This window comes from Ptychodera flava, chromosome 21 (assembly GCF_041260155.1).
Source record: "Ptychodera flava strain L36383 chromosome 21, AS_Pfla_20210202, whole genome shotgun sequence".
NCBI lineage: Eukaryota > Metazoa > Hemichordata > Enteropneusta > Ptychoderidae > Ptychodera > Ptychodera flava.
In genome coordinates, this window is record NC_091948.1 from 36,956,539 (window position 1) to 36,973,108 (window position 16,570).

The following is a 16,570-nucleotide window of genomic DNA, read 5'->3' on the forward strand; positions in this document are numbered from 1 at the left end:
CAGTGTGGCAGTTAGATAGTTTTGGGAAATTGCTAACCCCCCTTTTTTAACTTATTGATTTCTAGGGGTCTAGGTTTTGGTGAATTAAAGCAGGTATATGACCGTAGTGCCGTATTGCGGGCTTTGTTTGACCAGGAAACATCATGAGATATGACAAAAGTTCTACATATTATGATGGAGGTATACATTGACATTACAAAGCACCGACTTTCCACAGTTTTGTGGATGGCTAAGTGTCAACAGCTATGGAGGGACCATATAGACTGAAAGATCCGTCGCTCAAGGGTGCTCCCCCCCCCTCTTACAACTGTACATGGTCTGTAAAATTCCTGACCAGCAACAGAATTTTGTTGCAACCAATCAGATTTCATCAAGAAATTGATTGGCAGTTTTGAGGTCTATGTCACACCCATGCAGCTAGCAAAGTGCATGATCAAAAATTAGCATATGACACTACCGGTACCTTTCTCCTGTAATGTCATCAACAGGTAGACAAAATGTTGTAATTTTAATGTGTAATAGGACACTGAGATGTTCACAACATGGCCATGGCGTCCACTCTACAGCACTGAGCTATAATTCATTTGTCAATGTAGCATGTACATGTACTTTGTTCTGACAGACTGGGGACCGCAATCGTAATTGATTAACAGTGTTGCCATGACCACCATATTTATTATGCAGAGAGAGGAATATTCAACAGCACTCTGAATAACTTCACATATTTTAGCAACCTGAAACAGCTGTAGGCACGTGACTAAATTTCTTTCATCTTGCCACCGCATGTTCCTGCAACCAGTCATAATAAGAGGGGCGCAATCATAGAGGGGCGTCCTTGAGCAGTGAAACTTTCAGTCTACATGGTACAATGCATAAAAAAATCTGAGAAAGTAATGTCGATGCAATGATGATCAGTTGTATTTGCAAAGCAAGCAAGCTAAAGAACTAAATCCGAGAAATTGTCTCTAACAGTTCAAGGCTACTGATTTTCACAGTATAGTCTTAACAAGCCTACAAATAACATCAAAAAATCTTTGGGATAGACTTGAGTTGACAGGGATCTTCTCATGAATGCCCTTGAACCAGAACTGCAACCTTTATTATTAATACGTTCAGATGTTAAATGATGATTAAAGCGTGGTACTCTATAACACAATTGTTTAGTACATGACCTAATGGCAGCCATTTTGGATTTTAAGAAAATACACAAAATGGCATATTCTCAAAAATGCAGGGCAAATGAATTCAAACAAGTCTCAGAAGTGGATAAACAGCAGAAGTGGGTGAATTGTATTGCAGTTACAGTTTTCATACTACTCTGGCGTTTCACCTTTATTGGCAATCAGTCATTGCAAAATATTTGTTTCTCAAAAGTTACTCATCTGATAGCTTTGATATTTGGTATACAGGTTCCTTAAGGCTTTATCTTAACGGAATATATTGAAATTATGATGAAATCATCAATTTTGTATTTTTGCAGCTAATTTTGCCATTTTTGGTCTGGCCATATCCTGAAATGAGCTATCAAGGATATCCACCTTCTTCATCAATAGATGTGTCACAAAAAGTTATTCTCTACATAACACAGCAGAGCTCTGTCAACTGTTGGGTCGCTGACAGCTTTAATATTTTGTGTACAGGTCCCTAGGATGACCTTAGTGAGATAATTTCATACAGTCAGGAAATACTTAATTTTGTATCTATGTTTGTTTATTTCATGATGTTCATAAAATAAAGTATTCTTTTTATTGACTTCAGGTGTAATCTACATAGCAGTCAAGCACAACATATTGTCACTTGTCTTTTAGTGTTGACAATAGACATTTATTTCAATTTCCTTGATGTTGGTCTTACCTTTGACAATGTTATTCTTGTGCCTTAAAATGCAAAGAAATCAACTGCCAAATAGTTTATAATAATGATATGAGTACTGTAAGATATTGTGACTGACTTTATTAAACTTCTCAATTCTTGCAATGATTAGAAGTAAGCCTCTTTCTTATGCCTAGACTGATGAAGAAAAACGCAGAGGATTGCCTGTGGTGATGCCGGTTTTTGAGCGCAATACATTATGTGTATCCAAGTCTCAAGTATCCTTCATTGATTACTTCGTTGTGGATATGTTTGATGCATGGGAAAGTAAGTATATTTCCTACTTCTCTGCAAACATATAATGGCATATGATTAACAAACAAACTGAATTTTGTTAAAGGGATTCTCCTTTCTAATTCTTTCATTCATTTTTCCATATGGTCAATTTTATTGCATTAGATCAGGTAATATCAATGTCTATCATTTTATATCACCGTTTTACATAATATACTTTGTTTGAACTTTTAACATACTGGAATTTTTAAGTGAAGGCAAGCACATTATACTCAGAAAATGCTGCAACTGATCATGACTGTGTATTACACACTCAATATGCGGAGCTATGCCCAGGTGTTTCAAGGTATTTGGAAGACAGAAATCCTTGAAAGTTGCTTAGTGTACCAATCCCATCAGTATTCCACAAGAAATGCTCACAATTTAATTATGTCTCCATACAAATCAACCAAAGGCCATAATTCAGTTTTAACTCCTGTTCGTCCACATAAATATATGACAAGTGGTAAGAGTTATACTTAAAGGTTGGAAAGGATGTCTCTATGTGTGTTTTTTGTATGTACAACTGTATATGTATTTATGTATGTACCCTATGTATGTCTACTCAACTTGAAAAGTTACTGCGTGTATCACGTTGATATTTGGTATGTAGATACATTTTGGCTAGTAGATGGGGACTTTTAAACATAATCAATAATTTAGAAACACAATGTCAACAAATAATCCTGAATTTAAATTGTAAGTTAAAAATTGTTAAGAAAGTGATAAAATTGAAAAAGCCTTGAGTAAAAAATGTCTGAGTGAACAAATCAAGGGGAATTGTGGGTAGCCTCACTTACTGTGCAGTTGCGAGTGTGGTGTCAGGAAAGATAAACTCAGGGAAGGCTTAGAATTAGTTGACGACTTTATATTTGATGAAGATCGGGCAAAGAAATCATTCATTTTTTATTTACTTGCTCCTGTTTTTTTCCTACCAGAGCTCGATGTTTTGCTCCTGTAGCTATAGCATGGCTTTTCATAGCCCCGCGTATGATGCTATGTGTTCCCTGCATTATATTATAAAGCGTCCCACTACAGCCCTGCTGAGGTCCATAGACACGTGGTCCCACTTTGGACCGCACACAAAAAACTACTTTTCTAACTACTTTCGGCCGAAATCAACTCGATTCCAATCTATGCCTACCCGAATCACTCAACCGCTCACAGACTGCAAAAAAGAACTGTTCGCATGACGTCAAAAACCATAAGTTTGCTGGTAATGCACGGTGAAGGGCACAAAGGCCGGCAATATCTCGCATGAATGTGCCGAATGGCAAGCCACGGGAACACGGAGCATCATACGCAGTGCTAGGCTTTCCGATACATCGAAAGTCTTTTCACAAAGTTTGCATCTTGCCGCGAATTTATCTTGCGCCCGCTCAAGCCATCCTCCGTACTCGGGCTGTTTCAACCAATGATCGCTGAATAAACACTTTGCAGGAGGCATTGCTGTGACTGGTGACCCGAACAAGCATTAAATTTCAACACGGTCCCTCCACAACCTACTCATGCATACTTCGATGTCACTGTACGTGCGTGCAAAACCGTGGATAATGGAATACACAACATGGTCTCGCCCACGCTAGTACAAGGGTACCCCTTTACGACATTTTAAGAAACACTACTACGCTTTCCAAATTTTGTCTTGGGAGGGCTCCCCACCTGTCGCAAAACATCTTTCGGCATTTTTGCAATTTTGACGTTCGACAAATTATACTGTTTGACGTTCGCCCTTACGATCAGGCCGTTCTCGACCGTGTGCGATCGTAACTAGCGATTTTCCAGGAGTTTTCCAGGAGTAAATTTTGATTTTCCAGGAGTTTCCAGGAGTTTCCAGGAGTGGTTTTAAATTCCAGGACTTTCCAGGAGCGTACGAACCCTGTGTCTTCACACATACCCATTGGCCACGGTGTCCACCCAAGTCTCACTTTTGATGTTATGATTTTTTTCATGTACGGAGCCATATATATAACTTAGGCACATCTCAACCGATTTTATTCAAACAAGGACATTTATTTTATTTTTATTTATTTATTTATTCGGATAACCAACAGGAGTAAATTCCCAATTACAGGCTCCGCAAAACATAAAAATACATAAAAATACAGACAAACAAAAATTTGACGCAAAGGACAATAACAAAGAACATACAAATCATGAATAAAAATAATTTTCCACGCTTGTTTTAAAAAAGACTAAATCTGTTAAAAATATCAATACTCGAGCGCAATTTTGCAATATTGTTATAAGTGCTTAAAGCACATGGCAAAAAGGAGTGTTTACGAATATTGATTCTGGAAAAGGGTACCCGAAATGGTAGGTTTACCTGTAGACTACGTTGAACGTTCAATGGTATTTGAGTTAAATGAGAGCAATTTACCACAGAATGAACAGGAAGCTAAGATCAGAAACCTTTCTACGATTGTATAGATGAGGCAAATTGAAAAAATTGCATAATTCTGTGTATCCTGATGAACAGTAACGCATATTCAGTTTAAAACACAAGTACTTAATTTCTTTGAACACCTTCAACCTTATCAACAAGATTATGCTGCCACGGATTCCAGATAATAGAACAGTATTCAAGGCAGCTGCGTACCAGGGCGATATACAGAGTCTTTGAAGATTTAACATCACTGAAATCTTTACAAGAATGCTTTAAAAAGCCAAAGTTACGCATTGCTTTCTCATTGCATTATTGATATGCTCAGAGAAGTCCATCGAGCTACTAAGGATAACACCCAAGTCCTTTACAGATGTGCATCGTGCAATCGGTACTGTATCGATAGAATAATTAAAAGAAAACTTCTTGGTTTTATTCGAAAATGTAATGCAACAACATTTCTCAACATTTAGTTTCATCTTCCATGTTGAGCACCAACAAGTAACCCTGTCCAAATCATCCTGCATCTGTGCCCAGCTGGAAATTGACTTGATTGTTTTATAGAGCTTTGAATCATCAGCATATAAATTACATTCGAAGACGGAGCACATTGTGACAAATCATTAATGTACAGGATAAATAACAGGGGACCAATTATGGACCCCTGAGGTACACTGGATAAACTGGACACCATTTCGAATAACTTCCTTCAACAACAGTTCTCTGAGAGCGATCAGACAAATATGACTCAAGCCACTGAATCCAATGTCCAGTGAAACCGAAGGAAGAGAGTTTATGAATTAGTAATTTATGTGATATTGAATCAAAGCTTTGCTGAAGTCGAGATAAATTGAATCAGACATTGACCTATATACACATACATATACATATGCAAGTCAATTTGTTTCACGATATGATCCAATATGGCCACATGGTGGCCATTTTGCTACGATTTTTACATGTACGGAGCCACAACTCAGGCACAAGTCAACCAACTTTATTCAAAGTTGGTACAAGGACATTCACCCATATCATACATATGCAAGTCAATTTGTTTCACGATATGATCCAATATGGCCGCATGGCAGCCATTGTGTTACAATTCTTTCATGTCCTCAGCCATAACTCAGGCACATCTCAACCAATTTTATTCAAAGTTGGTACAAGGACATTGACCTTTTTGTCATGCATATCTACATTGATTTGTTTGGTGATTATCCAATACAGCCACCGTGCGGCCATTTTGTTATGATTTTTTTCATGTACAGAGCCATAAATCAGGCACATCTCAACCAACTTTATTCAAAGTAGCTCCGCTGTCAGCGACGCGGAGCTTATCAAATAGGTTGATTTTCCGTCGTCGTCCGTCGTCGTCCGTCGTCCGTCGTCCGTCGTCCGTCGTCGTCGTCGTCGTCGTCGTCCGTCAACAATTGCCTTCTCCTCTGAAACCGCAAGTCCAATTGCTTTGAAATTTTATATGCGGTTCACTTGGGGTGACCTCACTTAAGTTTGTTCAAATCGTGGTGAAATTTGCATATTTGTATTTTTGGGGCATTTTTTGGTGTTTTTGGTAAAAAAATCTTCTTTTCTCAAACCGCTTGTCCGATTGCTTTGAAATTTAATATGCAGTTTACTTATGGTGACTTCAGTCAGATTTCTTCAAATCGTGGTGAAATTTGCATATTTGTATTTTTAAGGCAATTTTTGTCATTTTTGGTAAAAAAATCTTTAAAAATCTTCTTCTTCAAAACTACCGGTCAGATAGCTTTGAAATTTGGTACATATGTCCCTAGGGATGATCTATTTAAGATTTGTTCAAATTGTGAAGAAATATGCAAATTTGCATTTTTAAGGCAATTTTTGCCATTTTTGGTCAAAAAATGTATTTCTCAAAAAGTACTGGTCTGATAGTTTTGAAATTTGGTATACAGGTTTCTATAGATGCACTTAGTAATATATATTGAATTTCTGATGAAATCTGTAATTTTGTATTTTTGGGCAATTTTTGCCATTTTTGGTCAAAAAATGTGTATTGCCAAAACTACTCATCTGATAGCTTTGAAATTTGGTATAGAGGTTCCTACACATGAACTAAATGATATGTATTGAAATTATGATGAAATCTGCAATTTTGTATTTTTGGGGCAATTTTTGCCATTTTTGGTCAAAAAATGTGTATTTCCAAAAGTACTCATCTGATAGCTTTGCAATTTAGTATACAGGTTCCTACAGATCACCTTAATGATATTTGTAGAAATTATGATGAAATCTGCGATTTTGTAATTTTGGGGCAATTTTTGCTATTTTTGTCAAAAAACGTGTTTCTCAAAAAGTACTGGTCTGATAGCTTTGAAATTTGGTATACAGGTTCCTACAGATGAGCTAAGTAATTATATTTAATTTCTCCTGAAATCTGTAATTTTGTATTTTTGGGGCAATTTTTGCAATTTTAGGTCAAAAATGTGTATTTCAACAACTGCTCATCTGATAGCTTTGAAATTTGGTATACAGGTTTCCATAGATGAACTACATGATATTTATTGAAATAATGATGAAATCTGCAATTTTGAATTTTGTGGCAATTTTTCCCATTTTTGGTCAAAATATGTGTTTCTCAAAAAGTACTGGTCTAACAGCTTTGAAATTTGGTATACAGGTTTCTATAGATGAACTCAATTTGATCTTTTGAAATTATGATGAAATCTGCAATTTTTATTTTGGGGGGGCAATTGTTGCCATTTTGGTCAGAAAATTTTATTCTCAAAACACTACTCATCAGATAGCTTTGGTTGACATGTTCCTAGGGATGATCCGATGTGATATATTCAAAGTATGATGAAATCTTCAATTGTGTATTTTTGCAGCTTATTTTAGCCACTTTTTTCTGGCCACTGCATTGAGCTATCAAAGATTTCCTCCTTCTTCATCAACATGTGTCAAAAATAGTTATTCTCTACATAAACACAGCGGAGCTATATCGGCCGCTAGGTCGCTTGTTCAAAGTTGGTACAAGGACACTGACCTATGTCATACATATGCACGTCAATTTGTTTCACGATATATAAACCAATATGGCCGCTGTGTGGCCTTTTGTAATGATTTTTTCATATAGGGAGCCACAACTCAGGCACATCTCAACGTACATTATTCAATTGGTAAAAGGACATTGACCTAAGAGGGGCCGTCACACTGGGAGTTGCCATGTCAACAGGCATCGTGTGACACACCACGTGCTCACTACCTGTTTGGAGGTAGACAGTGCCATTCAAACGGCAGTTAATGTTTGCTAGAGCTTGTTTAGAAATATACCGTCAAGTACAGTGTGCTCATATTTGGTTTGAATAAGTCCATCAAGAAATATTTAAACCAGAAAAACAAGGCGATAAAAGTATTATAAGGTCTTAAACTTTAGGTACTGGAGGTCAACTTTAGGAACAGGCAATAGCAGAGGAATGTTTCAACAGTCCTTCATGCGGGTTTCAGCAGGTCTGCCAATATGTATCAGTTCATGAACAATAACAGGAAATGACTCAGGGTCAGTGGAGTAGCCTGTTTCAATCACTGTCACCACTCCTACACATAATAATAATGTCAGTCTGGTGTTGATGATGAAATCCATTGTATTTTGTTATGTCCAAGTAAACCAGCACAAACTGTACGAACAATTTACTTTGAAATAATTTTTAACATTCAGAACCAGCTACAATGCTTTGACAATGATTCTCTTTTTAAGTACTTTTTAGCTCTCATTTGGTATACCAAAGAGAGCTAATCGTATAAGGTGAATCATTTCATTTGCATCTCATTTACATGTCGTCTGTGTGTATGTATGTATGTATGTCTGTTAGTCTGTCCTGATCAAAAACTCCTAAACCGCAGCAGCTACCAGCTTAGTATTTGGTGTACAGGTGCACCTGGGGATGGAGATGTGAATTTGTTCAAATGAACATGTAAGTGTCAAAAATATGCAAATGAGGTAAAAAAAAGGAAAAATCGTGCAAACTGCTAAAACTCAGTAACTGTTGGTCAGATTTGGTTGAAACTTGGTACGTAGGTTCCTTTAGGTATTCTAAATTAGGTGTGTACAACTGAGGATGATATTTGTGTGTTTGTATTTTTGGGTAATTTTTTTCAGATTTTAGCAAAAAACCTTTTTTTCTGAAACAGCTTGTCCAATTGCTTTGAACTTTGGTATCCATGTTCCTCTGGATGACCTCAGTCAAGTTTGTAAAAATTGTAGTGAATTTTTAGTATTTGTAATTTTGGGGCAATTTTCCCCATTTTTGGTCAAAAAAATTTTTCCTCCAAAAACCACTCATCTGATGCCTTTGGTATGTGGTATGCAGGTTCATAAGGTTGATCAAAATGTGATGTATTCAAATTCTTATGAAATTTGCAATGTTGTATTTTTGGGGCAATTTTTTTCATTTTTGGTCAAAAAATGTATTTCTCAAAAACTGCTTATTTGATATCTTTGATGTTTGGTATACAGGTTCCTAGGGTTTATCTTAATATGTTGTATTGAAATCAGGATGAAATCTGCAATTTTGTATTTTTTGGGCAATTTTTGCTATTTTGGTCAAAAAATTTGTTTCACAAAATCTTTTTTAATAGCTTTGATATTTAGTAGAAATTTTCCAATGTATGATCTCAATTTAATATGTTCGAATTATATCTTCAATTACATATTTTTACAGCTTTATTTGCCATTTTGGTCTTGGCTAACCTGAAGTGGGCTGTCAAAGATTTCCACCAGAGTTTTTACAAGCGTTTGATTAACGGTCGGTTCAAGTCGCAAACGGTCATTGATTCCCCACCACCAACGCTTGAATTTCTTTAAAAATTGTCTTCCAGTCGCGTTAGAATTTGAATATAACCACAGAGCTCGATCTACAACAGCTGACCATTTGGCAGTCCGTCTGCGTTTATGCGGCCGGAGATAACTAAAAAGTGTCATTTTCTGGAGCGCGTGCCCGCGTGTAACCTTTTCGGTGTCCACTTACACAATGAACGCTGCCATAGCTTCACGTCCTTTTAAAGGGAGGCTCCGCCTTTAAATTCAAATATGTAAAAAAAATATGAAAAATTACATTTTAATACTGGTATCATATTTCAAAATCATTGCCGCAAATATGCGCAAATATACAATTTTTATATTCTTAGGACAAAGTATCAAGTAAGGGAGTTATCCTGAAAATTTGAACTAAATATCTTGATTCTAACACTTGAAACTTGACATTGACTCTGAGAAAAGAATTGGTGCAAAAATAGCCTTTCCAGCCACCTTAATCCGACAAGGTCAGGTTCCTAGTTACAAACTGTTACAACTGTTGATGTACATATGACAATTTTGTGTGAAAAACTGTTCCAACTTTGATTTCAAAAGATTTTTTTTTCCATTGGCATATTGTATATTTATGGAATTGCTTGTCTGTTTAAGTAATGGCTTCTACACAAATCCCTGGTTTGATGCTTTGAAAGTCAGTTAGAATAGCTTTAAAACAGATGTACATATCTGATGCTTCAGGTTTCTTGCTATATGTTTGTGTTTGGAAATTTCCCTATTTGTCTATGTCACTGCAATGTGTTTAACTTGGTGGCAGTGTGGACATACCATTATCATGTAGGTATGGCAGCTTCATTAACAGTGGAAGGTGAGGAATGCCCATTATTACATCTTACCTTAGTCTTCGATTGTGCAACTATAGACCGTAGAGCTAGAGACCAAATATTTTCTACATTTTATGCATTTTATATTATAAGGGACACGTTTAGTTTGGTATGGCTGATTTTATCACTTATTGATTTACTAGGTTGCATGGTATTGTGTAAGTGTATGTGATCAACATCTGCAAGTTGCAATACGTCAATGGATGGTGTATCAAAATTTGTTCAAATGCACTTGACTATGAATATCACAAGCTAAGGTACATATAAGCGTGTTAAATATCGTGTATACACTCATTCTGCCTTGCCACATGTAACCAAATGTGAGCAAAGTGTCATTTACGTTATTTTTGTTATGTACTGATCGACAGTTGCATTGTTCATGTTGTTGCAAAATACCGGTACATGAAGGAATTGTTACCGATTTTCAGACAGAAAGTTTAATCACTTCTGACCTAATGTGAATGAAGTGAATCTGAAAATTTTTCAGTGTTGTACATTTTCTTCCCCATCTCTTTCTTTCTGAGACAATGTCATTATTGCGAACAAGGCTAATAAATAAATAAATAAATAAATAAATAAATAAATAAATAATAGGTACAATGCATACAAAGAGGTTAGAAATTACAGAATTTCCAACTCAGATGTGTGGGGTGTTTCAGTTAATGCCACCACTCCTGCACATTTGCAGGATTTCCCTTTTTTCTTACCTCATTTGCATATTTTTGACAATGACATGTTCATTTGAACAACGTCACATCTCAACCCTTGGGTCTACCTGCACACCAAATACTCTGATGGTGGGTCACAGTTTGGGAGCTTTTGCATGTGACAGACATACATCCGCACATACATAGATACATACAGACATACAGATGCCACTGACTGATCATATAAGCTCTCTTTGGTATTTATATGTGAGCTAAAAACTACAAGAACTTTAACAGAAACAGCATGGCGGAACATCGCAAGACTCAACATTTCCGTATTTCCGTATTTAAGCAACCCGAAATATCCATGCATGTGCCTCAAAGACCCTTCAAAGTTTAACGTCAGCATAATCCCTTGGCAGACGTAGAGCGCCAGCCATGTGTATTTCATACTGGAAGTCCAGGGGACTTATAGAATGGGCTCCATCTATCCATCCACGCAGAAATCTCAGACATGCTCAAACTTGGCTCAAGGATAATATGCTGTTGAGTACACATGCATGTCAATATGTTTTTTGATATGATTCAATATGAGCATAGGTAGCCATTTTGTGTAAGTTTTAAGCCATTTCTCAGAAATACTGTCACTTATTTCTTTCAAGCTTGGCATTTGGTTCTGATTTTTGTCATGACTTCCATATGTATGTCAAATTTCTCTGTGATACAATCTAATGTATCACAATTTAATATGGCTGCCAACTGGCAGTTTTTACTGACTTTTTCATAGCCACTTTCAAAACATACAGCCACATGTATTACCCAACCATTACAAAAATTATCTTAATTAATTCCATTTGCACTATAAACAGTGAACATGTCATGCACACCAATACAAGGCTGTATAAATACTTTTTCAGCCATATTCCGGATATGGTTTGGCAAATTTCACTTCCCACGATTTCCATTAAATGGTTTCCAAATTTTTAACAAGGGCACAGAGGCTATGTCATTACAAATGACTTGTTGAGCAATAAATCAATGACTGACATATGCCGACTGTTCATGGTACCAATCTATTGTCCATCAGAAACTCAAAATTTATTTTAGGAAAGCTAGGTTATACGTACGTAGCTCCATTGACAGTGACTTGATAAATTATGGTTCCATGTGACATACTGTGACGCGTGTTCTACTAAAAATTGAGTTCACAAGTCTGATGACAAATTGTGGTAAAGAGCAGAAATTTAGAGCAGTCACACTCTGCTTGTGTTTTGAAGTAATTCATCAACTTGAACATCCATCAATTTGCCTAATTATTGTTGAATTATGGGATATCATCTTAGTGTATGTGAAGGAGCCCCTTATTTACCTACGAATAATCAGATTTGGGAGATAATAAATTAAGAGCCATTTTAATACATAGCTCAACTGTAACCTCCACAAATGTAATAATCTCCACAAATGTAATATCAACCACAATTGTAATAAAATCAACCACAAATGTAATAAAACTGTCAACCATTAATGTAACAACCTGCAACCACAAATGTAATAAACAAATTAACCATAATAAAATGTAATAAAACTCAACCATAAATGTAATAAACTTGAACTTGCATATGTGATCATTTGTTTATCAATGCCCAAAGTAAATAATAACTTCAATAAGACTAGTGTAATGTTATTGCATACTTTCCTGAAACTAGGTTTTCTTTCCGAAATACAGAATAGAATACTTTGGGAATACTATCAGAAAACGGCGAGGTACCGATCAAAGCATTAGATAATGGAAGCGGAACAGCAGTTCTAGACACTGATAGCTACAATATAAGGAAGCGTCAAAATAACTCGTCAACCAGTGATACCACACAAAGTTTATGACAGATGACTCAGAACAAATAACAGAGAAATATGCAACCTTATGACAGAAACTTACGACACAAAACATGTTGACGAGAACATTTATCCATGTTTAAATCTAGTAAAAACAATACGAACACTACCTTGAACACAGTAGAACAAAATTAGACATCCTAACATCCCCAGTGAAGGAACAAACATCAAGTAGGACAACATAGGAATACAGAAAATCTCTCGATTATTCCACACAATTTATCCACATAAGATGAATTTGAGGCGACTGATTAAGAAAGTACGGCAAATTTCGATAAAAAGGCGTTAAAGGATCGTAGTGTTATACAGTCTCCTCCACTCTGGAGTAGATACTGCACTGACGTTCAGATTACAGCTGTGTCTTGCCATGGCCAATCAGTTTTGTACTAAAATAGGGAAACGTAAAATACACTTTCAAATATACAAAACACACTAAACTCAAACAATTAAGATATGAATAATGTATTGAGTTGCTTTCCTTATTACAAAGATGAATATATTAGGGCTAATTCCTGAATTGCAACGACAAAATAGATTTATTACATTTATGGTTGACAAGTATTACATTTATGGGTAATTTTTTTATTACATTTATGGTTACCATTTATTACAATTGTGGTTGGTGTTTTTATTACATTTATGGTTGATTTTTGTTACATTTATGGGTGATATTACATTTATGGGTGCACTTTATTACAATTACGGTTGATATTACATGTATGGAGATTATTACATTTGTGGAGGTTACATCAACAACTCTCTTCCCAAAGTGTATGAAAGTACAAGGTGCTAATAATTTCTGAGTAAAAACATAAAAATCACAAATCAGAACTTGAAAATCAAAATTGTTGAAAAATTGAATTCTTGCACACTGACTACCAGATATTCATTGATTACAGGCAAAAACAGACTACTAAATTAAATGAACTTATCCCATTGTCCTGTCATCCATATGGATTTTAAATTATGCAAAGGGGCTTAGACAGCCCTATTTGCCTTCATGGCAAAGTCAGCATCTTGACCCTTTTAGATCTTTCAGCTGCTTTCGATACTATAGACCACAGCATCCTCCTTCACAGACTTCAGCACACTTTTGGAATAACTGAATCTGCGCTGTCCTGGTTTGAGTCCTATCTCTCTGGTAGAACGCAAACTGTTACTATCAATGGTGTGAGATCAGACTCGTCCATTCTCTCGTTTGGAGTTCCTCAAGGTTCTGTACTTGGGCCCGTCTTGTTTGTCATGTACACAGAACCACTCTTCGAAATTGTCAGAAATCACGGAGTGCAGCACCATGCTTTTGCTGACGATAACCAACTTTATAAAGTCAGCACAATTGACAATATTCAAGTGACAATCAATACTGTGCAAAATTGTATCAGTGACGTCAAAACTTGGATGACCCACAATAAACTTCAGTTGAACGACAACAAAACTGAAGCAATGGTGGTCATATCTCAAAGATCATCTCCAAAATTAACCCCTACCTCTATGCGTGTCGGGAATTCTGATATTCAATTTGTTAGAAATGTGAAAAACCTTGGTGTCACACTTGACTGTCACTTGAATATGTCGCTTCATGTTCAAAATATTTGTAGAGTCGCCTACATCCACCTCCGACATATTAGTTCAATTCGTCACTTACTCACTGTGGAAGCCACCAAAACTTTAATCTGCGCACTTGTACTTTCGCGCCTGGACTATTGTAACTCTCTTTTAGCTGGTTGTCCCAAATATTTACTCCAAAAGTTGCAGAGAGTGCAAAATGCTGCTGCACGACTAGTGTATAAGGTCAAGAAATCGGACTCCGTCCAACCTCTTTTGTGTTCGCTACATTGGTTACCAATTACATCTCGCATACAATACAAACTTTCATAATCTGTTTCAATTCATTTATTGGATCTGGGCCGCAATACCTTACAGACCTTCTTCAACAGTACTGTCCCTCAAGACAGTTGCGTTCTTCCTTTGATACTCGTGTACTCAAAGTACCTCGTGCTGTCACGAAAAGCTTCGGTGAAAGATCATTTTCCTATACTGGTCCTACGACTTGGAATAGTTTACCTGCAAATCTCCGTCATACTCAATCTTTAGCATCATTTCGTTCTACTCTTAAAACACACCTTTTTAAATCTCACACCTGATGAGAGTTCTTTTGTAGCCATGCGCCTAGAGCTCTGCGAGATTAGGCGCACAATAAATATCCTTTATTATTATTATTATTATATACAAACAAACTAACAAACTACTATTTGTGTACAATTTTACATGACATAATAGCAGTTGGTACCATTTCACAATGATAACTTGTTTTTTGTGTTTTGCTTTTTTGCAGCATTTGCGGACTGTTCTGAGGTGACTACACATCTACAAAACAACTACAAATATTGGAAACAGGAAGAAGAGAAAGACAGAAGGGGAAAAAGTGAAAAAAAATAATTATAACATTAAACTTTAATATATGTCAGGTAAACTCCTTTTGGAGATAAAAATTTCAGAGAGAATTAATATATAGGACAATGTGTCATTAAAATAGGAGAGACTATATTTATAGTTTGTACTTTGAGTGAGGAATGGCTATCACCTTACATATTTCTTAAAGCCCCAGTATTTGTAACTTTTAACAATTTTTTTCATATTTTTGATTAAAATGACATCCTCAGTATGTGAAAGTAGACCATAATTAATACTGAATCGCATGGTTTGCATGCCCAGCCCGCCTCACGATTAACAGTAAAAGGAGTGAAAAATGACTTCCTTCTTGTACGAAATGAAACTTAATCACACCACCGCGCATGCTCAACCACATCTACCCAAGTTTTACTGTGGCGTCCGTAGAAACCATACGCTCTTCGAAAAGGTCTGGTCCATCGAAATTGGAGACTCAGCTAAAAACGTGCGAAAGTTGGGTGAAAAGCGGAAAGATATAAATATGTAAGTGTTTATAGATTGTTGCGACTATAATGAGCCGTGCAAACACAAGTCTTGAACAGCTAAACTAACGACGGAGGCAGTTGATTGTAAGCTTCATGCAAGGCACTGCACGTTGTGACCGACAGTACAGAGATCAAGTTTGCTGAATGAATTGAGAGAGAAAAACATATATGAATAAAAATTCAACACTTCACCATTGTAATCATTGAACTAGTCGTTTCTTCCATTATGGAGTATAATGAAAATTTCGTTGAAAATAAATGACGGGACTGATTCTGCTCCGTCTACTCAAACGAAGTTTTGTGTACGGCCAGGCTACGCTGCAGGCAACACAACCTATCAACTTCACATAACGTTGCCGTACGGCGTAATTGAAAACGCTCAGAAAGGAAAAATTATATCTTGAATGCACTACTAAAGTCTTACTTATTAAATTTAAAAGTATTTCCAAATAATATCGAACGTAACGGGTATCTAATCCTCACAAGGACTACAGTAGTACAATTATCGGCTAGCTGCGATGCGATGGCGCTCCAGGCATTGTAAGCTAATAGAAGTTCGAACACAAGAGAGATCCCGGCCTCATTGCAAAGTCGTCCCCTGTGCACCCGGCCTGACAGCAAACTAACCTCTTGGTTTGATTCTGTTGTTTATATATTTTTGTATAAAATTCATGACAGATATTTCACAACTGTACAATTTGCTCAGGACTGTGAGTTTGGCTGTAGTCTACAGACGATCGGAGGGAGCTAAGGGACGATTCAGAATTTACTTCCGGGGGGGGGGGGGGGGTGGAGGATTTTCAGGGGGGGCCACCCATTTTTCCCAAGAAAAATTGGGGGGGCCAGACAAAAATACCACAATCTTTTAGGGGGGGCCAAGGAAAAAAATCATCAAT

The 16,570-nt window shown here is 36.5% G+C and overlaps 1 protein-coding gene across 5 annotated transcripts in view; it reads left to right on the forward strand.

Moving 5' to 3' along the window:
- LOC139122144 (high affinity cAMP-specific and IBMX-insensitive 3',5'-cyclic phosphodiesterase 8B-like) overlaps positions 1–15,870 on the forward strand; it is a 455,871-nt gene extending 440,001 nt beyond the window's left edge. For all 5 annotated transcript variants that reach the window (XM_070687562.1, XM_070687561.1, XM_070687563.1 and 2 more), the window contains 2 exons: positions 2,010–2,139; positions 15,074–15,870. In XM_070687562.1, coding sequence (XP_070543663.1) covers positions 2,010–2,139; positions 15,074–15,177 — 234 coding nt within the window. In that variant the 3' untranslated portion in view covers positions 15,178–15,870. The remainder of the gene's footprint in view (positions 1–2,009; positions 2,140–15,073) is intronic.
- The last annotated feature ends 700 nt before the right edge of the window (positions 15,871–16,570 follow it).